Source organism: Artibeus jamaicensis, unplaced genomic scaffold (genome assembly GCF_021234435.1).
Source record: "Artibeus jamaicensis isolate MK-2021 breed Jamaican fruit bat unplaced genomic scaffold, CSHL_Jam_final scaffold_916, whole genome shotgun sequence".
Classification (NCBI taxonomy): domain Eukaryota; kingdom Metazoa; phylum Chordata; class Mammalia; order Chiroptera; family Phyllostomidae; genus Artibeus; species Artibeus jamaicensis.
In genome coordinates this window covers 26359147-26386487 of record NW_026522059.1, presented here as the reverse complement: position 1 = coordinate 26386487, position 27341 = coordinate 26359147, and the positions used below count along the sequence as shown (strand labels likewise).

At 50.3% G+C, this 27341-nt stretch overlaps 2 protein-coding genes across 17 annotated transcripts in view; one reads left to right on the top strand and one right to left on the bottom strand.

Annotated features, from left to right (window-relative positions):
* Positions 1–20343, top strand: part of GRHL2 (grainyhead like transcription factor 2) — a 137314-nt gene extending 116971 nt beyond the window's left edge. For 5 of the 6 annotated variants that reach the window (XM_053661208.1, XM_037133405.2, XM_053661210.1 and 2 more), the window contains exons 13-16: positions 1785–1879; positions 5832–5917; positions 15190–15254; positions 17327–20343. In XM_053661208.1, the coding sequence (XP_053517183.1) occupies positions 1785–1879; positions 5832–5917; positions 15190–15254; positions 17327–17441 (361 nt within the window). In that variant the 3' untranslated portion in view covers positions 17442–20343. The remainder of the gene's footprint in view (positions 1–1784; positions 1880–5831; positions 5918–15189; positions 15255–17326) is intronic. The other variant, XM_053661207.1, reaches the window with a different exon arrangement.
* Positions 20344–24685: 4342 nt separating this feature from the next.
* NCALD (neurocalcin delta) overlaps positions 24686–27341 on the bottom strand; it is a 347766-nt gene continuing 345110 nt past the window's right edge. For 10 of the 11 annotated variants that reach the window (XM_053661077.1, XM_053661073.1, XM_053661074.1 and 7 more), the window contains one exon: positions 24686–27288. In XM_053661077.1, coding sequence (XP_053517052.1) covers positions 27191–27288 — 98 coding nt within the window. In that variant the 3' untranslated portion in view covers positions 24686–27190. The remainder of the gene's footprint in view (positions 27289–27341) is intronic. The other variant, XR_005080846.2, reaches the window with a different exon arrangement.

Here is a 27341-nt window from a genome sequence, read left to right as displayed (position 1 = left end):
TTATAGTTCAAGCATTGGCTTCCTCTGGGTAATGGCTTCATGTGCTGCTTGTCCTGGATCATAGCTTGTCACTCATGTGCCAGTGGGAGGGAGCCTGACAACAGAGACAGCACCTTCCCCCTTGTCCTCGAGTCCTTTTGCTGCGCAGGCGAGTACAGTAGGATGGGCGTCAGGAGACCTGGAATTCAGGCTCTCTGCATCCTTCCGACGGGGCAGCCATATCTGCCCCTCCTTCCTCGCCTCATTTTGTAAATAAATGTGACAGCCGAACTCAGACCACACGCACTCGTTGACTCCCTGTTGGGAGTATAGACTTGAAAGTGTGAAAAAGCAGTTTTGAACTCTCAGGAGAAAAGTGGTTTACCCAAGATGTTATTTTAATGGCAAAGCTTTTCACAGCTCAGAACGGGGTTGCTATCAAAAGTCAACAGAACTGGAAAAATTCAAGCACATCTCGCTTGGTGAGAAAAAGAAAACCACTGGTCTAGGAGCCCTCACGCAGCCCGAGGGAGTGACGTCTGCAGTCTGGCGGGTTTCGGGCTCTCTCCCGATTGTTAACCTACTGGCCACTACTCCTGAGGCCACGGCCACTCCAGTTCCAAGATATGGCAGAAGAGTATGACCTGCTTTTAGGATGAAGTAGTGAGGTGAAGACAGAGGGAATAGTGCACTGAAAACTTGCTGCCACCTTTGCTTGGGAATTGGGTTTGAATTTTCCTTCTAGCTCTTTCCATGGTTTGATTACTAGGGAGTAAAATAAGAGAAGGCGGACTTTTACTACCATTTCTTTTACCCTCACTCATCCTTTCAGACTTTTTGAGTACCTTCAGCATGAGGCTGTCCCTCCAAGCTGGGTTCTCTTAACCGCTCCGTTCACTATCAGCTGCATGGCCATGCATGAGGCACTCAGCCCTCTGAGCCTTAGTCTGGCCATCACTGAAAGGCCAGTAGGATTGGCGCTTGGCCCAGCCAGCGCACAGAGCCCCCAACACTCAGCGTCAGTGCGCTCCTCTCAAAGACAGTCCATGTTTCCAATTTCTGTTCCCCTTGAACAGTCCTTCCCTTTCTTCGCATGCCCAGAAAGAACAGGAACTTTGGTAGGAAACGCAGAACTGTCAGAACTGACCCAGCTGGGGCCATGCAAGGCCACCACACCATGAGCTCTCAGGAAAGGGGACTGACACCCTCTCCCCAGGCGGAGGGAGAGGTCTGTAGCAGAGGTCTGGGTCTCTAGGGAACTTCCTCCGCTGCACTGTTATCTGCTCCAACCAGATGGAGTCGTGGAGCAGCAGGGAGTCAGGGCGGCATCATAACTGAGGCTCAGTGAGGCTGGCCTGCACATCTCCGCAGCTCCCCTCTGCGCCCTCGGGGCTGGCAAGTGCAGGCACCCGGGGCCTAGCTAGTTTGGAGGGGGCTGTGTGGTTTGGAGGCCACGCAGACACAGGGCTCATCCTGCTGCTCCCCAGCCCCTACCTTCTCAGCAGGACGAGGGCTTAGGGGCAGGAGAGAGTGACTAAAACCCAGAGGTCTCACCTTGGTGGATCCATATTCGGCCATGGGAAGTGTGTCTTCCGTCCAGGCTGGAAGCACAGTGGTGTGTGTGTTCTGCCTCAAACAGGGATGGCTTAGGACCTGCAGTGGGGAAGAAGGAGGCTGGTGAGCAGACCCAGTTGTGGAAAACCAGGGATATGCAAGCCAAGGAAAAGCCGGGGACTGAGCATGCGCGAACCTTTGTTCTAGTGCCCTGCCTGCTTTCCTTAATGCTTTCTGCTCATCTTTTCTAGCAGCAGTGTCCTGGTTAAACGGATGTTCAGGCCCTTGGAAGAGGAGTTTGGCCCAACACCTTCCAAGCAGGTGAAAGAAGAAGGGATGAAGCGAGGTATGTCTCCCATCGGGGCGCTCCACCGGCATCACCACGGCGACCCGCCCTCCCACCAGGAGCGGGATGGGGCGCTGGACTAAGAAAAACACAGCCCTGTGGTTCAGGGCTGGCCTGGGGTGTTTTTAATGGGCACAGGCAGTTCACAGTCTTCTCCTTTGCTTTAAACCCTGGCTTTTAAAACACTGTAAGCAAATGTTTATTCTTCCTGGGCACTGGTTCTTTGCTTTGCCTTGGGAGGGATGTAATAAATATACTGACTCACCCAGCAGTGAGATACAAGGTTAAGAAGAAACTCTTGCTGTGTGTGTGATAATAACCTAAGCGCCAGGGAGGAGACTTGTTCAGTAGATGCACGTGATTAATCTCACACAAAGAAATAAACCGGTTTTCAGTGACGTCACAATTTTCATCCTCTCTCACGTCAAGGGTCTTACTCAACTTCCCCGAGAAAGGCAGAAACCAGGCAGCATGTCAGGTTCTTGCCCAGCATTTGATGCTGTTCACAACTCGCTGTCCTTCCTCAGAAGGAGAGGAGAGATTCCGGGTGGGGTACCGGTTCCCCCATAGCTTGCTGCAGCCAACATCCAGAGTTTCCAAAGACCTTCCACTTCTGCAGGACTGGAGTTTTAATGAGTCAGCTTTACCATGTTAACTATATTCGCCCTCCACACAGGCTGGAGATTTTTGTTATTGAGAACTTTTATTTTATTTTCCCATTTGTTTCAATGGGATTTACAGGATGGTCAAGAGCATGCTGTCTGTTGCCTCCCTCAGCTGAGTAGACTTGTGTGACCCTGGGAAGGTCACCTGCTACTGACGAGTCCTCACTGGTACAACGGGGACAGCCAGAGTACCGACTTCACAGGACTGCTGTGAGGGCCGATGAGTGAATGCTCATAAAACACTTAAGTGCCTGACACATTGTGAGCACTTGTGTTCGATATTCTAAGTATCAGTTTTAGGATTAGGCCTGGACCTACTTAAGGTATGCGGTCATAACTGTGAGTAAGTAATTAGTGTTTCAGAAAGGAAAGACCGACTTGCCTGCAGACTGGTAGTTCCATCAGCAGCATTTAACCTCTAAAAGGCTTTCATACTTCACGGGTCCCCATCAAACACTGGAGTGCATTTTGAGCTCCGTGACTGCCTACCTTTTGTGTCTCGTACTTTAGGATGAGGGCAGAGCTCTATGGGAGTCAAAGAAACACAGGCAAAATTCATTGTAGCTTGCACCCCTATTTAGTGCATGCTGAGCAGTTCAAGGATTGTGATTTTTCAGATTATTCTGGGATTGTGACTTCGGGACAAAAATTGCCACCGGGAATTGTATTGGGCTGGGATGGAAAGCAAGAACTCGGCCCTTGAAACCTCTACCTCATAGGGACACATGAGGGCGCTGCAGCCTATCAGCAGCAGAGGAAATGGTCTCCCAGGCCTGGCTTGGCTTTGCAGAGGGATCCTGTGGTCACTGAGCCCCTGCCCAGAGCCACCTCCCTCCCCCTCTGTCCCCACCACCCCGTCTGAGCTCCTGGTCTTTGACGAGTGCTAGGAATCAGCGTCAGTGACGGTTTTGTTGTGGATTCGTTAGACATTCTCCAGGAGAGCAAATCAGCGTAATGATCACCAATGTCATTAATTGTTGTTTTGCTTGTCTGGCCACTTCTCAGGGTGGCTTTGATTGGAGTCCCTTGGGGCTGTCCCTGTGGCCATCTGCCTTTGTCCATGTCCTAGGCTGGGTGGAAGCTGGCTCCCTGGGCACCCTGCAGGGTGTGCTGTGAGCCCAGCGTGCCGGCATGTGGCTGCCAACACGCCCAGCAGGACAAGTCTGTCATCGTGCCACCATGCCACCTTTAGCCCTTTCCGAAGCCACGTTATGTCAAAGACAATCATTTTAAAAAGGATCTGTGAGCTGGGGAAGCAGTACTCATTTTCACAGAGAACGGTTTGGGGTTTTTTCGGGCTCAGACTGCCGGAAATTAGATTTTTCTGCTGAAAGCTGTGGGAAGAAGGTACAGAGTGTTCATCTGTAGGAGCCACTAGTTAGAGGTTTTATTGTGTTCTGCTTGCTTGTTTTTATATTTATTTCATTCATTTTACTTTCTCATCTAGTGGTAATCGAGGTCCTGAGGGCTAACTGTGCGGCCAACGTTCAGTCCTCTTACCATGTCATTAGGTGACTAGTTCGTTGTAGCCGAAATGGAAGCTCTAAAACGTTCTTTCAAAAGGACTAAATTGGGAACTCCTTGGAGACACAGTTAGTCTACTTGTTTAATTGGAATTTTGCTTCCGTACTGGGCAAGGAGGAGAAACTGCAGCAACTGAGGGTACATGGGTTGGTCCCGCCCTGCCTTTGTCTCGCAGGAACGGGACATTGCCAGCTGCGGAGAGGAGACCCAGACAGGACCCAGGTGCTCCCGTGCAGACCCGGCTTCTCTAAAACAGCGGCTCTAATGAAGTCCTTGGGGAGTGGGGAGGACGGTGGGGAAGATTCGGGCCTGAGCTGATTTCATGTCCCGGCTCTGATGTCCTTCCTTCGGGCTGGTGGTGACTGTAGCTCAGTTGGTACCTGACTGTAGTGGGGACCCCGGCTCCCCAGGGCTGTTGGGCCTGCACAAGCTTCCACGGTGGCCAGGTGCCCCAGGCTGCAGCCCTGGCCCTCCTCCTGTTCTCTGAAGGCAGAACCACAAACCAAGTCACCGGGAGTGAGAGAGGGCAGTCAGCTCGCTGGGGCTGCAGGGCTGCATCTGAATGGCAGCTCCCAGTTCTGTCTGAGAGCTAAGTCTCTCAGTACCTGGGAGGAACTGTATGCATTGTTGGAGCGACTTCACCTTTCTAGTGACACGTGGGGGGCTTATCACCTCCCATTTTCTGTGCATTGCCAAATTCAGACTGTTTTGTTACAGAGAAATGAACAGAAAGCTGCACTGGTGTTCACTCGGGGCACTAGAACCGTGACAAGTGCTTCCTGATGAAGCATTCGCTGTCTGAGGAATGGGTGCTTGCTGTGTGCATGGCCCGGTCCTAAGCACCCCACATGCGGGTTACTTCATTTAACCCTCACAGCAATCTTATGAGGCAGATGTTGTTATTATCCGTGTTCCACAGAGGAAAGCAGAGCGTGGAGGGGCTAAATGACCAAGGCAGGCGGAACTGGGGTCAAAGCCAGACCTGTCATACCCTTCACAACTTGCCCCGGAAATGTACCCTCCCTCCAGGGCCTTCACACAGGTCGCTCTGTCTGCTGGACTTTGCTCTCCTGTCCTGTCTCTTTCCCCGCTCTCCCCACCTCCCTTGCCTGTGCCGATGCCTATACACCCTTCATAGGTCAGATCTCTCCTTCAAGGTAACCTCCTGGGAGGCCCACCCCTCTCACCACCCTGGAAAGCTCAGACCCTGGGAAGCACTTTCTCCTCTTTTTCCTGGACAGCCCTTAAGACTCCATCTAGCTGTCTGCTTATCTGAGGAACGCCCGCCTTCCTAAGTGGACTACGACCTTCAGAGCAGGCTGCTACAGCTTCAGCTCCCAGCTCCCAGCCTGGGGCCTAGGGGCCCAGATGGGAATTCATTAAACACCTGTTGAATGATCAAATAAATAAATAGAAAGCACAAGTCACAGAAAGAGACGTCTGAAAGATATCCTGTATCCACCTTGAGAAATTCAAAGGTGAACAGTGAGTAAAAGCGTCTTACAGCCTGTGAGGTGCTGTTGCCCAGTGGTCAGCTCACGCCCTCCAATCGCTCCCTAGCAGTGCCTAGCAGCAGGTTGTCTAGGGAACTGCCTCGTCGCCCTTGCCCGGCGAAGTGGGATGTCGCCTGGCTCGGGGGTCCGAGGCTTATTAGCAGTCACTGTCCGTGTCTGAGGCCCGTGTGACAGGAGGCTGTCTCCTGTGGCAGCTGCAGGGCTTGCACAGGCTCCTTGGTCACGGCTGTCCTCCCCCTTCTCTTTCAGTGCTTTTGTACGTGAGGAAGGAGACCGACGACGTGTTCGACGCCCTGATGTTGAAATCGCCCACGGTGAAGGGCCTGATGGAGGCGGTAAGCAGGGAGCCCCTCTGCAGGAACTGTCCGCTGGGGTCTCCTGAGCTGGAATCCATTCATTAAAATGCAGCCTTTGAGATGGCTCTGCAATGGCTTTGCCAAGAAGAAGAAAAGGCGGAGAGATTTATGGAGACACTGATTTCCCTGCTGTCAGGGCTCATTAGCATCTTAAAGGGAAGGAAACTTTGAAAAACAGCCAATTCCCTGTCAGTTTCAGGCCAATCAGAGTAAGATGCACAGAGAAAGGTTAAACTGTGAGTTTCTCTCTCTCTCATTGTGAGATTCCATTTGTCTCTGCATTAAACCAAATTAGATTGTTTAATTTCCAGATATGCGTGGAACCAAAAACATTTAGGAAGTGCCTTGCTAGCTGTGATAATGTAATCCAAAATACAAGTATGACCTCTGTTTGGTTAAGAAGAAAAAACGTATTACAGAATTCTGAAGAAAAATGCTAAGTTTCTTCCTCCCTTTTCACCCCTAATTTAGTCAAGGGTTACCTCACCTGGGCTCAGGAAAAAAGTTAATTTATTTTTCATCCATGTATAATTTATCTAATATGACTTTAACATGACGCCACTTTGAATATGACTTTTAACTCCTTGTACCCTTACTTTCTCCTGTACAACCGTGTTGTAGAAGATGTGGGGTTTTTATAGCGATTGAGACGATAGGACTGCCCAGGACGGTCCCAGTCATTTATGGGTTGGGAAATTGGCTACGTTGGAAACAGCATTTGGGGGGGTTATGGGGTGAAATGGTAAAATGTATAGGATAGTGCCTATACATGGAATCACAATACGTGGTCTCTCGTAACTGATTTATTTCAGCCACAGTTCTCAGCATGTTTTTAAGGTTCACCATCTCGTAGTATAATCAGTTCTCAGCCATCTTTATGGCTGAGTGATACTCCATTGTGTGGATAGACTGTGTTTGGTTTCCATTCATCAGTGGATGGACATTTGGGTTTCTCCACCCTCCGGCTGTTGTGACTGTGAACGTGCTCTGACTGCTGTGAACATTCATACAAGTCTCTGAGCACATTTTTAGTTCCTTTGTGTATACACTGAGGAGTGGAACTCCTTGTGAGACAAAAAGGTCACATACTATGTGATTCAATTTATAGGAAATCTCAAGAATAGGCAAATCCATAGAAATAGAAAGCAGGGTGAAAGGGTAATAAGAAATGACTGCTTCATGAGCTGGGCGAAGGGGTAATAAGAAGCAGCTGCTTACCGAGTTTCCTTTTGGGGTGATGGAAAGTTCTGGAACTAGAAATTCCTGATGGTTGCACAACATTGTGATTGTACTAAATTGCCACCAAATTGTAGACTTTAAAATGGTAAAAATGGCAAATTGTATGATGTGTAAAAAAATGTCTTCACTGTTCATCTGAAGTTTTTGTTGAAATGCAGAGCAGTATCCCCAGTGCAGATTCCTCACTGGCCCCTGTGGCTGGTGTTGTGAACCAGTCCCGGCCCTGCTGAGCAGGGGCCACCCTCTGAGAAACACTGATGGGGGCTGGGTAATCATTTCTAACCCACAAGATCCTGCAGTGGAAGGGAGTTCATTATCACTGAGTCTGCTGTGCCTGAAGGAAAAACAAAATAGACATGAACACAACAAAAATAGGATCTATATCTCTTCAAGTGAACCAGGATTTCAAAAAGGAACCTAAAACTGCCAGGGGTAAACTTGTGAGCTAGAGAAGCTTATAAACTATTCAGACCTGCCCGGGTTCCTGCGGACAGTTTTCCTAGCCCGCAGCCAGGTTCTAAGATCTTATTGCTGAAAGCGACTCACCTAGGATAGTGGTAAATACAAACATGAACTAAGCAATTTTTAAGGGCATCTCCCCAGACTTCCACTCCAGATCTGACTCTACTAAATTGGAGGTGGAATGGTGGTGGCGGATCGAAGGTCCATATTTTTAACAAGCTCCTCGGGTGTTCTGAGGTCAATCAGGCCTGAGAAACACTGATCTAGACTGATTCCGAACCGATTCAAAAAGCTGCGATTCATGACCCCTTTTCCTTGTGTCTTCCTTTCCCTCCCTCGACATCCAGTCAGTTCTGCAACTGTTCTGCAGCTGTGGTCTCGCTGGACCACGGTGAGGTTAAGTATCACCTTCACTCCTACCCAAACCGCTGCAAGTAACCTCTGCCTACGCTCCCCACCACAGCAGAGTGGGCTTTTGACCCCTCTTAGGGGAGCTCATGACACCTTCCTTGCTCTGCTCAGCTGGGGCATGGGTGGGGGTGGGGAGAGAAATGCACAGTATCCGCCAACTTTGTAAGCTGTGGACAGGACAGGTTCCCCAGGCTGGTTCTGGTCAGATTTCTTGGAGCAATTCTGACTTCACCTCGCCTATATTAAACCGGGAAAGAAAAAGTTTTGTTCAAGCACCAGCACAAGCCGTTTCCTGCAAGTGGGAAAGCGGGGTGGAGAAGCCCCTTCAGGATCCGCAGGTGACAGGGGAGTTGGGGGGGGGCGAACTCTGAAGCAGCATCACTAGCAGCCCTTGCAGTTTGCGGGAGACCATGAAGGACAACAGGTCCCATTTAAGTGAAGGCTTGAGCATCCTGTGAAGTGAGAAGGCAAAAGTTTGAAGGACACTGGATCCTGCTCGCCATAGCTGCACCCTAAGTTTATTTGGGGGCCCAGGTGGGGCCAGAAAGTGCTCTCTGTGGGGTATAGGTTTTCTGAGGAGCAGCACCTCACTACTGTATAACATTTTACCATTCTTTTTAAAGAAGATTTTTTGATTTATTTTTAGAGAGAGGGGAAAAGAGGGAGAAAGAGAGGGAGACAAACATTGATCAGTTACCTCTTGCAGGCCCCCAACTGGGGACCTGGCCTACAACCCAGGCATGTGCCCTGCTGGCAATAGAACCTGTGACCTTTGGTTCACAGGCTGGTGCTCAATCCACTGAGCCACACCAGCCAGGGCCATTTTACCATCCTGACACTCACACAGGTAGACAGTGTGGCCTGGTGAGTCAGCATATGGAGTTAGGGCTCAGAAACCCCTATTCATTTCTTAACAGTGCTTCTCACTAGCTGGGCAAACTTCTTAACCTCGTCTTCACCCCGAAAGTGAGAATAATAACAGTATCTACCTTGCAGGTTCACTGTGGGGATGAAATGAGATGAAACAGATGTAAAACTCCCTGCCCAATTCCTGAGTCCCCAACAGAGGTTAGCTTTTGTTTCTAAACCATTGTTTTGAGGAGGAATCAGAGCTAAAAAAGTTGCAGAGTGAACACTTCCTTTTTTCTCCTCAGATTTTGGATTTCTCAAATAATCCCAAAGGTGGAAAGTTATTTTTGCTCGTGATTCCATTATGTAGTTTTCCACTCATTAGGCACTGCCGAAGAGGCCCGCAGCTGTGGGGGTGAGCAGGTGACCACGTCGGAGCCCTGGAATTAGTCTGCAGGGCTCCCTCTGCACCCGGAGACAAGAAAGCTGCTCCCGAGAAGTGATCTGTGTGCTCCACAGTCCGGGGCCCCACACTGAACAACGCTGTCAAGTGGGGAGCAGAGCACTCTAACCACCACGCTTTGTTATCGCTCTCATTTTAAAATAATATCATCACCTTTTAGCAACTAAAAGCTACATTTTTAAAAATCCCTAACTTTTAAGGAAATCTCTTTAATCCAGGAGTATTACACTTGACCTCAAGCTGTCACTTAGATCCCCGTCACTGGTTGAAAATGACTTTCCGTAAAAATGCAGTGCCCCACTCACTGTGGACCCAGCAGGTGCTGTGGGCCTCGGGTATTGCTGCCCTAAGTGAGAGATTCCATTGGAATCTCCTGGATATTTTCAGTGGTGCTATCCCACAGCCCACACCTGACCTTTGGATCCTGCTCTCTGGGCGTGGGCCCAGGCATCAGCGTTGGAAACAAGCTCCCTGGTTGACCTTGAAGTACACTGAAGTTTAGGAGCCAGCACCTGCGGTAAACCCTGGCTGGGAATTCGTGTTCGGCCGCAGAGGTATCCAACATTTTGACGTCTCTGGGCCACACTGGAAGGAGAAAAGTTGCCTTGGGCCACATGTTACATACACTGTGACACATAAGAAATCTCCTAGTGTTTTAAGTAAATGTACGATTTTGTGTGGGGCCGCCTTCACAGCCGTCCTGGGCGGCGGGCGGCCCATGGGCCGCAGGTTGGACTCCTCTGTTAGGGTCGGATTCTGTCTTCAGATGTGCATATTCACTCAGAATGGGAATAACCCCACTCATACCTCCGGGGGCCCAAGTCCCTGCAAAAGTAGCCGTGAGCGGGGAGAGGCGGTGCAGGCCATTCCGTGTGCTCCATCCCGTGGGCCTGGGTCCAGGCTATGTCCTCCATCTCCCATTGGTGCTGTGGGAAGGCCAGATGTTTTCCCCACTGCAGGGGGTACTCACAGTCTGCCAGGGGCGGGCCTCACAATTCCTACGTGAAAGTGTGGTGTGCCTCGCAGTTGTTTTTGAAGTGGGAGCCCCTGCTTCATATCAGCATTCACGTCATTTTATTCCTTCCTGAACTAGTTATGGGAAGGTTGGTTGTGCCCCAACTTCCTCTCTGCCAAATGGCGTCAGCAAGAGCGTTAATGAGTTAACAGGAGCACTCAGTAGACATTGGCTGAGGGGGTGACAGGGACGGTGATGACGGTGCAGCAGCTTCCACAGCAGGACGACCTGGATTGCTTTCCGACGGAGAACCAGCTCTCGTTTCTCCCGTTAAGCTCCAATTCCCTGTTCTCAGGGCGGGATTATTTAGATGGAGAAGAAAGTCTGTACTGGGGGATGGAAAGCCAAAATATTTTGTATTTTTCCCTGTTAAAAATTATTATTGGCGATTGGTGGTGGAATGTTGACTTGTCATAGAGACAAAAGAGAATGGCAGGGCCACCGCCCTTCAGATGGGAACTGAGGGTGGAGTCAGAAGGTGCCACATCGGGCAGATTCCGGGAGCAGTCTGTAGGTGGCGGCAGAGTTCCTACCGCCTACACAGATTTTCCTGGGTCTGGAAGTCAAGGCCACGTAATGGGATGGAGAGTTGTGTTATCTAGAAATTGAGTTGTTTTTAGACTCAGCAGACACTATGCCCTCCTTTGAGGTAACATTTCTGAGTTGGCCTATAATTAGAAAAGTCTCCTGTAAGGCCAAGGTCATAGGTCTCACTGTAAGCACATGTGCAGAAGCATATAGAAGGAAAAAGAGTGGGGAGCTTGATTGATTGGGCCCAAACCATGACTCTGCAGTCTTGAGCATGTCACTCTCAGAATCTTTGGCTTCCTTGCAAAATGTGGGGCATGCTTACCTTCCAGAATAGTTATGTTTAGACTGTACTTGACCTCTCATTGTCTTTGAGAGAACTCTTGACCACAACAAACAGGAGTGGAAACATTGTTTGTCTGTGTCAAACTGGGTCACTTTTCTATAGAACAGACTGGATAACTCTTCTTATTTACTGGTCCTGCACCTCTCAGGCCTTCATTTCACACTCCAGGAAATCATTGTTCATGCAGATGACACCTGAACAGGAAAATAAAAAAGTTTTCCACCAGCCAGAGGTCACTGAATGTCCCTGTGCCTGGTGTCATTTGGGTAAATTAGAATGCTTCTCTTGTCACCTGCGTGTTTGGTAGTGTCAGTCAGGCCATTCATGTAATTATAATGAGTTACTCTGGCTTCTTTATCCTTATATATAACTAAGTGTTAAGCTGGATTGCAGACAAGGATTTGGTGATGATGATGGTGGCAGTGGAGGTGACACGAGTTTTCAAACTTTCTCTTTTCTGGGGGTGCAATTCTGAGGGAGCTTACCTAGTAATCCTGCGCATCAAGGAGCTTCCGGCGCTGTGGGCCCCTTGCTAGTCCTCCAGCCCGCCCAGGCTACTCACCCCTCGGGGCCTCGCATTCGTTTCTTTTTTTGGGAGCGCTTCTCTCCCGGATCTGCAGGCTCGCTCTCCCTTCAGGCCTCTGCACCCGGGTCCCACTCTCGGCTGGGCCTTCCCACACCACCTACACAGACAGCACCTCTCTGTTCCCTGGTCCTGCTTTGTTTTATGTCACAGCATTTACCACCTGACAGAGTTCACATTTGGTTAACGTTTATTCTTCCTCATTTCCCCCAGTGAATGGAAAGTTCATGAGCACAGGGACATCTTCTCTTGTTTTCTGTGTATCCCGGGTCCCCGAACATAAACTGCCCTGAGCACCTAGGTGCCGCCGTGCCGAGTGCTGTGTTGCGACTTCACGCTCACTGCTTCACCCGATTCTCGAAATCTCCCCGCGAACGTGGCGTGGTAAACACCATCCCCACGTTCCAGATCCGGAGACCGCGGCCCACAGAGGTTCTCAAGGTCTGATAGCTCCACAGAGTGATGGAGACAACGGAAGCCCTCGGGCAACTTAAGTCCAGTTCGGGAGATGTCCAACGTGTGAAACATGAATAACATTCCAAGTCACGGCTCACAACATATAAAGGAAAGAAGCTTAGGCAATAAAACGCCACCAGGCAAGAGGCAGTATGTGTAGTAGTTGGTCCCACACAGTCAGGGTTCAAATCCCGGCTCTGACATTTAGGAGAGGTGTGACCTTGAGTAAGTTACTCAGCCTCTCTAGACCCCAGTTATATCATTTCTGAAATGAGAACAATAGCAATATGGGATATCATTTAGAGGATAACAGTAAGATAAAAAATAGGGTTGGTGCAAAGATTAAGTGAGTATATACAAGGTACTTAATATAGCACATAGAAATACTTTATAAATTACTATATATATATATATATATATGTTCACATGTATATGGAACGACTAAATGCTAGCAGATGGGGAGGCAAATTGAGATTCTTCCGAGCCGGAAGGGCTAGAGAAAGGGGGCTTTCCTGGACTTCTTTCCTGGCGAAGCCGGCTGGTGCGCTCAAGGGGAGACACGGCTCGTGGGCCAGGAGGCCCCTCGTCTGTCCGGCTGAGTCTTTCAGGCTTGGAGACCAAGGCCTGTGCTCCCCGGTTCTCTCAGCAGGCCTGTGTGCAGGCCAGAGTCCCTTCTTTTTAAATGTACATCTCAGAGCCCACATGGAACAATTTCTGAATCCAGATAAAAGTCATTGGCTTCCAGAGCAGGCAGCTCTGTTGGGTGACCTGAGACAAGCAGACTAAGTCCTCCAGTGGTTAAAAAAACAAGCAAACAAACAAACAAACAAAAAACCAAGGGACATTGCTAAGTTCTACCTATCACACACCTGAGGTTCCTGGGCAAACAGAACTCTCCACCATGTTAATGTCTACAAATTATAGATCATCAGACAACCAGTAACACATTGATGAGATGTGTCCAAGATCTAGGATCCTCCTGGATGTCAAGGAAGTCTTTTAAAATATTAATAATGGGCTATTTAAAAAGTATGAAAGGGTATGCTCATTTTAGACAACTTCAACAGCAAAACAAACAAACAACCCAAGCCCTCCGAGCCCCCTCATTCTGAGAGAACTGTGGTGTAGCATGTGCTTTCTGTGCATAGAAGGGAGGGTTGTGTGGCGATATCATCCAACTCGGGCACGGGAAATGCTGTAACTCCCCCCGCCACGTCCCACCCCCCAGCAGGTGGCCAGCTTCCTCCCGTGATATCCTGCACGGTCTCACTTCTTTCCAGGGCTCTGAATTTGGCAAAACGCACTTTGTCACCTTGCATGGAGACAGAGAATGTTGTGTCCGTGTGGCATGTTATCGAGCCGGCTTTGCCATGGACGCACACACCGAGGACAGCACTTTGCCCTCCTAGAGGTCGTCTGCCCTCCTCAGCAGCGTTGGTGCACCTGTGTCAGCGTTGCGGGCTGCTGCTTGGTATTGGATGGGGTCCATGAGGTCCCCTCCAAACAGTCTCAACCTATAAATCTGAAACGAGGCTGCTAGGTGGTTACCTTTCAAATCCTGTCACTGCCCCTTACTAGCTGAGGGACCAGGGACAAGTTACTTCATACCTGTGAGCCTGAGTTTCCTCACCTGAGACACAGGGCCCATAGAAGTGCCTCTTCCACTGTAACGCACCGAGCCAGTCAAAAGATGCGGAGCTCTGTGTGCCTATCTGCTGGTAACTTACTGAGCATCAGTGAAGGCAAGCGGCTGTGGCTACTCCCAGCAGGTCCAAGTTGAAATTGGAATAGTGCAGGATTTATGAGAATCTCCTAGTCCCGACTCTTATCAATTGGTTTGTGAGCCGAGGTATATGTGCTTAATGGAAGTTTGTTGTACACAGTTTCTGTATTATGAACAGCAGTTCTTTGTAGAGCTTGGCATATACTGAGTGTATTTCTGCAGCCCAGATGACTAGATGTGGAATATGAGGGTCACAGGACATGTGCATTTTTAATGTCAGCAACTTAACACCAAATTCCCCTCCAGAATGGTTGAACTTGTTGTTCTCTTGTCTATGGAACCTGAGACTTGCTGTTTCTCATGCCCTGGCTGACATTGTTTGCCAGTGTTTTAGTTTGTGATAGTCCGATCGGTTAAAAGTAGTATCTTATTGCTTTAATGCAAACTTTTAAATTATGTGCAAGGGGGTACATTTTTTCATATGCCTATCAGCTTTTCTCTGCAAATTACTTCTTCATATTTTTTTTCTCCTTGAATTATTAGGCATTTTTTGTTTTTGTTTTGATTTGCAGGGGTTCTTTCTAACTTACGGAGGTTAGTTTCTTGTCTGCCAATTATGCTGCAAAAATGTTCGCCCGTGTATTAATCGGCCTCAGCTTTTTATGATGGTTTTTAATTCTATGTTGTTTTATTAACCATTGCTCTTTTTTCTTCAAGTTTCATATCTTGCTTGGAAACTTTTTGTTACTCTTACCTGAAGAAGAGTAAGAAAAAAACTGACTCATGGGTTTCTTCTTTTATGGTTTCATTTTTCACAAGTAAATTTTGATGTGATTTATTTTGATACAGGAGTGGTGGAGACATCCAGCTTAACGTGTTAATTTTTTTCTATATCGCTACCCATTTAATCCGCAATATCCTAATATAAGGGTCCATCTTTTCTGACTGCTCTGAAATGACACCTTCATCATAGATTAAATTCCTTGTGGCTGAATCTGTGCTGAATGATTTAAGGTTTGTCCAAAGGGAGGGTCTTGCAAAAGGGGCCCTTTGAGAGTTTGACACATGGGTGAGGGCGCTGGCTTCCAGGAGCACCTGCAGGGGAAGGAAGTTGGAGCTTTCGCCCTTGCTTCTGCCCCCCTGTGCTCACCTGCCTTTTTGTCATTGGTGTTACAGATATCTGAGAAATACGGGCTGCCTGTGGAGAAGATAGCAAAGCTCTACAAGAAAAGCAAAAAAGGGTAAGAAAGAAACTGAACTTAAATTAACTTTCAGATGGGATAAGTCAACATAGGGCCTTAAAAACAAAGATGGTGCTTTTGTTAGTTCCATTGTCTGCCTTTTTACAAAATTCTGTGCCTTCCTTTCCAGGGAACACCTGCAAGCACAGTGCATCTTGGGGACCTTTCAGGAGAATGGGAGGGAGGGCGATAGTGCGTTGTCCTGATGTCAGCCAAGACACCCCACTCCAGTGGCAGGATCAGTGGGGGGAATAGAGGGCTCTAGAAGTGGGAAGTGTGGCAAAGCCACCCTCTGTAGAGAGTGGGGTTCATAGGGAACCCCATGCTGCTCCGGGGTTGGCATCAGGGCTGCACGGTAGGAACAAAAGGAGTTCATTCTTCCAAGGTAATTATTAACTAAATGATCCTTGAACCTGCTCGCTCTCAGCATTTAGAACAACAGCTACCATTTATTGGGTGTTCAGCAGGTCCTGGGTCCCCCACTAAGGGCTTCATATGCATTGCTCTATTGTTCATCGCCGTGCAGTGGGGTAGATTCTTGTCCCCAGTGTGCTGCAGAGGAAAGTGAGCCAGAGGGAGGTCTCATGTATAGTAAGCGGAACACAGATTTGAACCTAGGTCTGTGGCCTCCAAACTCAAATGCTTAGCTCCTCATTCTGCTCTCTGCCACCGCCAGTCTCCTTGGGGCTTCCTCTGAAGCTCTAAGAGTGGGACTGCAGGAGGGGGTGGGGCCTAGTGCCAGAGGGTTTCCATCAAGTCAGCTAATGGGCTATTTCCCTACGAAAAGCAGCGACTGGGTCTTTGCACTTTTCCCTGGGCCTCTTTCATAAAGAAAATGGGTGATCTGGGTAGTGCGGGCTGTCTCAGTCATGGGGTGGTCTCTTGCTTGATGGAGCGTCAAGCAAGAAACCCTTTCCACTTGAGCCCTTGTTGGAAAGCTCACGGAAATGCATTTTGAGTTCTTTCCAAGGTCAGTGCCACAGTCTGGGTTTATTCCCTGATTGTGAGATGATTGGCATCTCAAGGTCTTGCTGCTGCACAGAAGCCTCCCTCAGCGCCCAAGCCCATGATGATGACACCCCCTTGCACTGCGCCCTGTGTCAGGCCCTGCGCTAGACACTGTCATTTTAACAACAAGCCTCTAGAGCAGAGTCGTTATTCTTATTTTTGCAGAAGAATAAACTGAAGCTCTGAAAGTCTGAACACGTGCCTGATGACACATGGCTGTGAAATGATAGTCAGTTTCTCATCCTCAGAGTAGGAGCTGTTTGGCTTCAGTGGATGGGATTGGGTCAAGGACTGCTAACTCATGGACAGGCCTTGAAGTTGCTGATTTTCTTTAAACTCAATCCACTGTGTGTAGTTAGTCAAGGACTAGGTCTCGTGTGGTCAAGCATGAGCTTCAGAGTGAGGCAAAACCCACCTCGGCCGTGAACTAGCCAGATGAACTTGGGGAAAGGATTTAACTCCACTGAGTGCAGTTTTCTCGTTTGGGACATGGCACGAATCACAGCTACCTGCAGGGCTGCTCCGGGGACGAAGTGCAAGGTCTCAGAAACCCTGGCGTGTGGGGCCCCGCTCAGCGAAGGGTAGCAGCGGTTCCAGTGTATTTTCTTCTTCCTCGTTCGTGCAAAATACTTTTTAAGATGCATTTTCAAGAGGCAATATGGTTTGATGAAAATAGGGTCCCTAGCAGTTTAGATCCTGCCGCTGTCGATATGCCAACAGCCAAGTCTGTGAGTTCAGGCTCTGCAAGCTCCTGGGGGCCTCAGTTTACCCACTTGTATAGCAGGACGGTTAAGTTTAATAATCTCTGACATCCTATTTAATAAGGAATCGTGAAGTCAAATCTGAGAAATCGAGGTTTTGCTTTCCTCAAACTGGTTTTGGGGGAAAGACAATATAATGAGGGTCTTCTTTTCTGCCTCGCACCCTCTCCTCCACCCTCCGGGCTGCCCTTGCAAAAGAACGGCCGCGGGAAGCCGCGTCCCCCACCCTCACTGGAGTCTGTCCTTGCCCCAAGCACGTGGTTCACCGCATCCTCCTTTCTCACCCCTGCCCCACCCCCGCAGCATCTTGGTGAACATGGATGACAACATCATTGAGCACTACTCAAACGAGGACACCTTCATCCTCAACATGGAGAGCATGGTGGAAGGCTTCAAGATCACCCTCATGGAAATCTGAGCTCCGGTCTCGGTGCGCCCGCGGCAGGAGCCCTCGGCACACTCCTCCCTGGGAGAGCAGGCCCGGCCCGCAACCCGCAGACCCGCCTCGCCCACCTCAGAACTGCTGTTACACGACTGTGCTGCAGAGCAGGATGAGGCTCGGAGCCCTGCTGCTCGTCCATGTGTCCGGCCCGTCCACCAGCTCCTGCCGTGGAGCTGAGGCCCCAGCCCCTCGGGAAGGGGCCTTGCACCTGTCAGACCCTTATTTATTGTCCACTAGTTTTGGGAGCACAGGGCCTGGCCTGGACTCAGCAGGCCACTGCGGCTCCAGAGGACGTCCTCCAGAGCCTGCAAGGGCAACTCCGCCAATCCATTCATCTCGAAGCACCTGAGAAGGCCTCGTCCCCTCTGTGTTACCTCTCCACTTCTCCCGAGTGGCTGGACAAAATGAGCCGCTTCTGGGTGCAGTAGTCAGAGGCTGGGTAAGAGGTGGACACCCCCCTACTGGTCAACCCTTCAGGTTGATCTGGGACGGTCATCTTGCTAGATACCTTCAGGGGTTCCCAGCAAGTGGCCATCAGGCCTTGTACGGGAAGACATTCAGCTACCATATAATTAGCAGGTGACACAGAAGACATGCCTGGATATCATGTACATAGTGTTTATAATATTGCAATAATATATTTTACCTGTGGTACGCGGGCACGTTTGCACCGCTGGCCTAGAGGAGGCACGTGCCTGGAGATTCTGCTTTCTGTAAGAGGTTTCTGCCTCTTTGCTGTTCAAGAGACACGCTGGGCTAGGGAACGGCCTTCAGGGCGTGAGTGACTATGGTGGGTGCCAAGACAGATGCCCTGGTGGGCATGGCCGGGACTCGGTCCTGTCGGCAGAGGGAGCCTGTTTTCTCTGCACAGGCACGGCCAGCTTTGGAGCCCACCGCCTTTGCCCCATGGTGATGTGCTTTGCATGTCTCCCTCTGAGCCGTCTCCTGGGAAGGGTCTGACGTCTGAGGCCCTGGCCCCTCCAGCTTTGCTGTTGGCACTGCCTAAGCCTTCTGGAGGGGCTGTGGTGGGGTTGCCGCTGGGGCCCAAGGCAGAGCTCCAAGGCGATCACAGGAACCCCGGCCTTTGTGCAGGGCCTCATGGTTTACAAGCACGTCCTTCATCTCAAGTGGCCCCTTAAGCCCAACTGCAGTTCCAAGAGTGGTGCCAACAGCTCAGTTCTGAGTGGGTGGCCTCCCGGGTCTCGGTGCCGGAGAGGAAGGGACTGCTGGCTTCTGCTCCAGGCTGCTGGATTTAGAGGGAGGGAGGGACAGTGCCCCAAGAGCCCTGGTCTTCTGAAACCAGCCTCCAGAGGAGAACTCCACCTCCTGCTACAGGCCCTGAGAGGTGAAGAAGAGGAAACACACTTCCCTGAAGAACCACAAAACCATGATCCTTCTTGGGCTGCTGTCCTCTTTGAGGGGGCAGGTAGGTAGTCCATGGGTTTGCATTCACCCTTGTGGGTGGAAGCACCTGCTTTTTGGTAGTGAGATGCACCCCCCACCCAAGGTCTTGGATCTAGAACAGGCTCTATGTCGGCCCAGATTTGTCTGTAAAGCACTTTGACGCCTTCCCCGGGGCTCTCTCTCCAAGGGCTCCCTGCCCTCCCAGCCCTGCTGGACTCTGAGGCTGCAGAGGGTTTGGATGGGATGCAGGACCGGTGTCATGCCTAGGAAGAACTCGGGAGGTGGTAAGGGAGCACCTTTCTGCGTGTCTTCTGGACAGCTTACCCCTCCCTGTGGTGCCAAAGGTTTGCATCCTGGATTCAGCTCTGCTCCTGTCTGTCCCTTCCTCCTGCACTGGGTGACTGCCATGCCCTGGACTAGCAGCTTGGACCCTCCTGGGCACCGATGGGGCTCTGTTCTAAGATGGACACATTCAGTGTGGAAATACCGGACACACTATGCACTTCCTGTGCTCCTGGCCTTAGGGGTGGTTTCCAACGTCACTGGCAGACGGAGTGGCAAATGCTATTGGACGGGCATGGGACTTCCGGTGAGGGAAAGATAGAGTACTCTGGCAATCCGACACAGGTTACCTGCCCTTCTCTCTAGACGCTGTGGGGAAAACTGCTTGCCGGTCCTGCCCTAGGCAGCAGGTGAATCGGAAATGCTTTTGCATTTTTTCCCAGGTCCCTGAGTGGTGGCGGCCGCTGGCAGAACAAAGAATATGAGGTCAGTGCCACCAAAGGGTGGTTCAGAGTGTCGGCTCCCAGGTGATCTGTCCTCCATGTTTCCCACGGCCCCTCGGTATTCTTGGAGCGCCCGTGGCTTAGCTACGATGTGTTCTTCACTATGAAAGTTAGCAGGGCTCTGATGAGGGAAACGTCCTGAGCAAAAACACTCCAGAAAGAAAGGAAAATTTGCCTCCTCTTCTTTTGTTGCCCCTTAATTTAATCACATTCAAATAAATAAGCTTTAAAAAATCCATGTAAAATGAGGAACATGTGAAACAAGGGTTTTTTAAAAAAATATGCTCAAATTGCTCAGACTTTACGGGTCTTTGGAAATTGAGACCAACAGAAAAATGCAATCAGATGTCATCTTGAATTGGATCCTGAGAGGCGAAGGCACGTCCCATGCCACAAACTTAGGAAGCGTGAAATGAATCAAACATTTATTTTTCCTTCTTATTTAAAATCATGAAATGCAACAAAAACAGAGGGTTTGTGCCAAATTCTATGAACAGCCCTTTCTTAAAGGCAAGCAAGGGAGATTGATAGATGGACAATTTGCTCTTGTGTTAAAAAAAAAAAAAGGCAAATGTAACTTAATAGTTTTGTAAATGGGAGAGGGGGAATCTATAAACTACAAATACAGTTATTTTATTTTTTGTACATTTTTAAGAAGAAAAAATAAATATTCATAAAGTAAGAGTAAATGACAGTGTCTGTTGTGCTTCCTCCTGAGGCGAGTGCTGGGTCCTTTGATCGGAAAGGAGGCCGTGTGAGCTGGGAGGGCTCAGGCTCCCTTGGGCGCCTTCGGGTCCCGGGCTTCAGCACAGCAGGCGTCTCCTCTGGTTGCCTTCTTGGGTCCCACCCCAAGGTGAAGTGAGAGGGGGCCTCGGAAAGCAGGAGGCCTGCAGGGTGACTGACAGGCCACCAGCGTGGTTGCCATTGACCTGTTCCCCGGGGCGGAGGGGAGGTTCTGCCCTTCACCTTTAGCTTCCTCACTCCCAGATCACTCACCCCCACTTGAATTTGCAGAGAGTTGGCTGGTTCCTTACTTCATCTGCTCCACCCTCTACAGAGAGGCCGAAACCCCATGGGTGAAACTTTAAATCCATCATGACACTCTGCTCCTGGAACCCACAGGCTCACTAGTATCTGTTGGCTCAAATGTAAACACCCTGCTTTACTGTCCTGATGCTTATTGGTGTTTCCTCGGTGAAGCCCCACCCACCGAGCCACCCACACCCCTCCAGCTGTCATTCATGATTATGTCCTGGGAGTCTCTCTGTGCCAACAAAAGAACACTTCTGTGTTCTTCCACATCTTACCTTCTCTCTAGCCATGTCCACAGCTTTCAAATCTTTACTCAAAACTTACCTCCAGACAGCCTTCTCTGACTTTGACCCCAGTGGCGTTCCCAGCAGCCTCTATATCTGGACCACTGGGGAGGGCAGAGGAGGTTTGGAGAAGTGCGTATTGAGGTTCCTGGAGAGACCGTGGGATTAGAAATGGGCCTTGAGGCCTTTGGCCACGGTCCATGTTTCCTGGGCTAAGTGGGGTCCTGCGGGGGATGCACTGGCCTCCACACCTTCCCTGCAGCAGTCCCTCCCTTGGCCCCTGGCAGTCCTCGCCCTGCTCCTCAGTGAACTTGGCTCACCACGTGTGCCAGTGCCCCCTCCGACCTCCCTGCACTGGGCTGTGGTTGGGTAGTGAGGGTGACCAGTTGTCAAGCCACAGGGTCTTGCTCTGTACCAATTCAGTTCAGTTACTATGGACCAGGTGCTGTGCCGAATTCGGGGGACAGAGGTAGATGTGTGAGGTGGTATCAGCCTGACATCAGCAGCGCACTAATAGCAGTTTACCCCCCGGGGAGTCGGATCCAATATCCCCTCCGTCCTAAGGCATGGAAACGCCCCTTACCCTCAGCCTTTCCCAGTGTGACGGGAGGTCACCCACGAGAACCTCGCTTTGGGAAGGCTGCCAGCTTTTGTGTCCGGGCCTTACATTTCTGAGGGTCAGCAGCAACGGGGAAGGGATGGCCATCCGTTCAAGTCCTCCAAGAAGCAGAAGCCAAGATGGGATTGGATATTTAGGAGATTTATTGGGGGAAATCGTGCGAAGGGGAAACGAGCAGGAGGAGACCGGAGAGCACGCAGACTGGCCCCTGAAACAGGAGACAGGGAAGGGAGGAGGCTTGGGCGGGCGGGGCCTCGGACTGTCAGGCTGGTGGGGAGTCCCTGGGCAAAGGTCACTGGCGGGAAGAACCCCGTCTGGGATCCTAATCACCCCAGTTTGGGCATTGACAGGGGGCAGCCAGGGAAGAGCGTTGCCCCAGAGTGAACACAGGTGGCTCCAAGTGTTGCAGCCGGAGCCCGTCAATCAGCTGTGCTTTCAGAATCGGGTTCTGGTGACAGAAGATCCAAACAGGCGCCTCTGTGGTCACCATAGCTAACTCCTTCTAAACGGGGGGAGGAGACACCCCTCCTCTCTCTAAAAATAAATAAATATTTTCTAAAAATAAAATGGTCTCTAACAGAAATGTACAGGGGCTCTACTTTTTTATTTTCTTTTTTTTTTAAGTTGTTTTTTTTTTAATTAGAAAGAAGGAAAAAGAAGGAGAGAAATATCAATGTGGGAGAAGGGAGCTTCTCACGAGCCCCCTACTGGGGACCTGACCCGCAACCCAGGCACGTGCCCTGACTGGGAATCGAACCAGTGAGCTTTCAATTTGCAGGGTGATGCCCAAGCCACTGAGCCACACCGGTCAGGCGGGGGCTCGACTTTTACATGTAAACATTCCCCAGTGGGATTCCTGGCCCACCACTTCAGCATAATCGCCCTCTGTCTACAGGGTCCTTCATCCCTACACTTCTCTGAGCTAAATGGGTGCGTGGGTATTTTGGAAACAGTGGGGGCAGGGCTCTAATCATTCAAAAGTAGCAAAAGAGAGGAAGGGGATGTTAGAAGGCCACTAAGGCAAATGCCACCCGCTCATTCCCTGGGTGGCAAACAGCTCTTTCATGCACCAGTCAAGAAAGAACCAGCCATCGGACAGAGTGTAAGCTCCTTCGCAGTCATTTTTTAGGTGCTGGACAGACTTACTAACCAGCTGAGCCGTGAGCTTGATCTCCTACTTCTTTACTAGTAACTCCTACCCAAGCCTTTCACCACCAACACACACACGCACGCAACTCCAGGACTGTAGTGCTTGGTACTGTGTTGGGCCAGCACTGAACACTCAGTGGGAGCCCAGCGGAGGGATTAAACACTGATGTTGGAAAGGTACGTTTGGAGAGAGGGTGTGCCCTCCGTCTACATGCGTGTGACAGACTGATGGCAGGACTATGAGTATTTAATGGGGTCAGCAAGCTGAGCTGTCCAGAATTTCGAAGCAGTCTTGCCATCTCTTCTAGAAAACTATTAAACTGCCATCCATTTCCTGGAATAGTGTGGAGAAAAGCAGTCATGATATAAGCTTCCTTGAGGCCCTGACCGCTCTCTGAGCTGCCCTAGGGAGTTAACACCACACCATGGAATGTTCTCGAAGTATCACTGTTTGCAGCCCTAGGCGTGTCTGGGGCCAGGCTTGGCACATCAGTACCCAGTGCGGCAAGTGCCCCAGACCTCTCTAAGTCCCGACACGTGGTTGGCACTCAACTATCGAGAAACCTGTCTGAAATGAATATACCATTGGTTATACCCTTGGCCTGAACATCTTTCACTCTGCAACAATCTTTCTATTTTAGGTGGATTTCACTGATACTCTACTGCTTGGAAGATACAGGGCTCAATGTTCTTTCTCTTATTTCTTCAAGCTACATTAAAAAACAGAAAATTCCAGGAGAGTGCTAAGTATCTCCTGACAAAGACAGGAGGGGCAAACATGAAGCATCTTATTTCTTTCAGAGAGAGTTCTCATGAACAGTTCTCCTTTGCGTGGCTCAGAGGATGCCCCATCTCCTCCTCAGCCGACGTGTGCCCTCCACACCTGGACTGGGCTGTGAGGGGAGCCAGCTGAGTTGAGGTGTTGGGACGATACCCTGAAAATAAGAGCCCTGGGCTTGGGAATCGGCTGGAAATGGCCAGGTTGGCCTCCAGTAAGTGTGGGGCTGCAGACTCCTAATTGGGGTGGCGGCTCCCAGCCACCTTCTCACAGTCACTGCCACGGGGGACACACGGTTATCCACACTCAGTGCTCGTGGGCATCGAGGCCATCGCTGGGCCTACACAGAAACTGTATCAAGTAGAAAAAGACTCTGCTCCCGGCCGACTCAGCTCCTATGTGAGGTCCAGCTGGGGCTCCTACCGTAGCTGGCAGTCGACCCTTTGTTTCCCACGTGAATGGCCCTCTGTGCTGGAGGCGGGGCCCACGGGCGCGAAAACCAGACACACGGTTGATCTGACCTGGCTTTGAAGGCGTGGGCTCTGAATCGTGGCATCTTTTCTGTTGACCCTTCTTCAGATCGAGAGGGGAAGAGAAAGGGGAAGAGGATATTGATTTCCCACTGAGGAGGACGCTGCCTCAGTTTCTCATTCCGTCGCACCCGTGTGAGAGACAGAGTTTGTAGCTGCAGTTGTGAGGAGGTGAGGAGATGAAAAGAAAGTGAAGGCCATGAGGGGAAGGACACAAGGAAGCCCGAGCGGAGACCAAGGGTGCTTTGGGGTGGGGCGTGGGGCTCGGCAGCCCCTCCCATGCCCCCTTTTACAAACCCTGGTTCCTTTGTCTCTCCAGAGCAGAACGCATACCCAGGAGGAGACCAGAACCAGCACCTGGACCCTCACTGGGCACAGAGTCAGCTGGAGCAGCAGTGCAGGCATGGAAACCGCATGACCCAGACAACCGTTAAACACCTAACACGCTCGATTGCCCAGCTAGAGCGACGAAGTCAACCAGTGTGGGGTCTGCTCCACGTGATGCGGTGGATGAGATTGTATATTATCACGTGTACTTGTGGCAGGTGCTCCTGGGGCATCAAGACGGGTGGGACAGCACCTTGGGCACCCCTTCCCCGCTAAGCAAGGGTATGAACAGTCAAGAACTCTGTATCATCCTTCAATTTATAAGCCACTTTATTCCAGTCCCTTGAACATCACAGCCTGGCTCAATTTCAGACAGAGCAGAATTCATTTCCAGGGGTCCCTCAACACAGCAATGACAATGAGCAGCCCGGCACAGGAGTGACATAAATCTTCAGGCATCCAGCCTTCTGGGCGCTGCAGAGTTCCCCGGCCAAAAAGGAGTGCATTGGATTAGACATGCAAAGGCTTTCCCGGGAAGAAGGAGGGGAAGAAAAACAACCCCGAGAAAATACAGACAGGGTCAATGGCAGGCCAGGATGAGGGCTATTTCCGTACATTCCGGGTGTGTTGGTGTTCATTAGCCATGCGTCTGGCTCTCCTTTTCGCTCCTGAACAGCTGGAGACCCTCCCCCCTGCTCCACACTCCAGCTCCAGGTCCCAGGGAACAAGCGAGGCTGGCTCAACAAGCTATGGTGACCAAGGGCAGAGCCCGGTGGGTTTCCCAAACATTCACTCGCTTCAGCATCTAAGGAGAATTAAAGGGGGAATTAGATCTTGAACCAAGATCCGGGCAAAGTTAGGTGTGACTCCTGATCGCTGTGGACAGAGGGGCGGGGTCACCTCGCCCCCTCTGCACCCCATGTCTTAGGTTAATTCCCTACTTTTCAAAACTAGATCTTACCACTCGGGCTACAGAGGAACTTGGCAAGTCTCAGGGTGAAACACTATGAGAAAGTGACAGAGAAGAATTAAAATTATTTCACTGAGTCCAGGTCTCAAAATTTCATACTGCAAAATTGGTTCATATTGGTTAACCACGCAAATGTGGATGTTTGCTACCCGTTAAAATGGATTCAAGTAATACCCAAGAATCTGGAGGCTGGAACCAGCTCAGAATCATAATTTTTTTCGGGCTTACGATGTCTATCTCTCTGTGACAGCAGACAGGCCTACCGGGGACCTCCCTTTTGCGCCTTCTTTTGGGGCAGCTGTGTGTTTGGGTTTCCTCGTGCCTACTGCCTACTGAAATGTCGTCACTCCCCTGCGACCTGCAATTTTTACCCTCAACTTTTCATTCCATTTAGTGGGTACGCGGTCTCCTGACTGAAAAGCAACTCAAATTTATGCTGTCGCTTCTGGAAATAAAGATCTGCATTCAAAGAACACGGTGATGGAAAACACCTTTGAATTTCCCACAGCGGGACTGGGAAATCATGGGCGCACTCGCCCCTGGCTTTTTCACGCTGAATCAGATGATGGTCCAACCTCCAACTCCCGGTAGGGCCAGCCGAGGCCGGAAGTCGTTCGGATGCGGCTCCCTAACCATTCACGTGGACCCAGCCACCAGGTAGTCCCCACCGGCTCTACAGAATATCGATCGCCTCCAGCGTAAGGCTGCCAATGAGCTGCGGGGCCTGCGGTCAAGCCATCACCTCAACCTAAGGTCGACCCTCTGGCGCTCCAATCCACGAGCCCACTTCAGCCTGCCCTGCTTCTGTCCTCCAGGCATCGCCACTCTGGAAAAGCGTTCACAACTCAGTCTGGGCCCTAGTCATGGTTACTTGGTACTTTTCTGGAATATATAAAATATACCTGTTGATTGGTGCATTTGTGCAAAGACAGATATGACTGTAAAACAAGACACAGACGTTCATTATAGTTGGCTTACTTCACAATAAGCTACTAGAAAGTCTTCTGTAATAAGTTTGGATTAGTGCTCACTACACATGCATTTTATTTGAACAAGGCAAAACACTTAATTTGGTCTGCAATACCCAATATTTTATATACAGCATTCTTTTCTTTCTTTCTTCCTTTCTTTTTTTTAAATCACAAGAGGCAACAAGATGGGTCTGGTCTTGGAATATATGTTACCATTTGTGATTAATTTCCAAAGAAACTCATCTTAGCTCAACTAGTGTAAACCTGTGAAAAAAGAGCTGAGCCATCTTTTCCTCATTGCTATTAATTTATCTCGAAATGTTCACAGCTTAAAAACTGCAGCCCGCTGGGAACGGGGTAGGCAGGCCTGCGAGGGGGCAAGTCCTGCGGTCCCTTTAATAGCCTGGCCCCAGAAGCTTCCTTATTCTTACTTGGGGAATCCTGTGTCCAGTGCCATCGCCCCTCGGGCACGCGTGACAACAGACCCGGGGGGAGTTTTGTTTTTCCAACAAGCCCCTCGAAGCCTGCCGTCTCATCCCGGCACCGGATTGGTTCCCCTTCTTCTGCCTCTCCAAGTCTTCGGTGTTAGAACAGAGACATTAGAATCAAGAGAAAAGAATAACAACGATTGAACATCGTCGGAACAACGAACACCACAAAGTCTGTGCAGGAGGCACACGCGCTCCGCGAGCGCCGGGGCTCCGGGCGTTCCCAGGAAGCGTCCACCGCAAAAGAAGCTGAAGGCGTCACGAGGAAGGTGCATCTGACTGCACAGGGAACAGCATCACCGTCAATATTTGGCCAAAAAAAAAAAAAAAGTCAGAAAGGAAAATCAAAAGGGAACACAAGCAGCTCTACGATTCTTGGGGCGCAGGCTCAGAACTGGCCGGCGCTGCTGGGGTCGCACTGCAGGAGGCGCACTATGGACGGGTCGCTCTTGGCCCCTCGGATGAACTCTTCCAGGGAGAGCTTTCCTAGAAAGTGGGAGAAGAGAGCGAGGGTGAGTGGTGGCGGGTGGCGGCTGGTG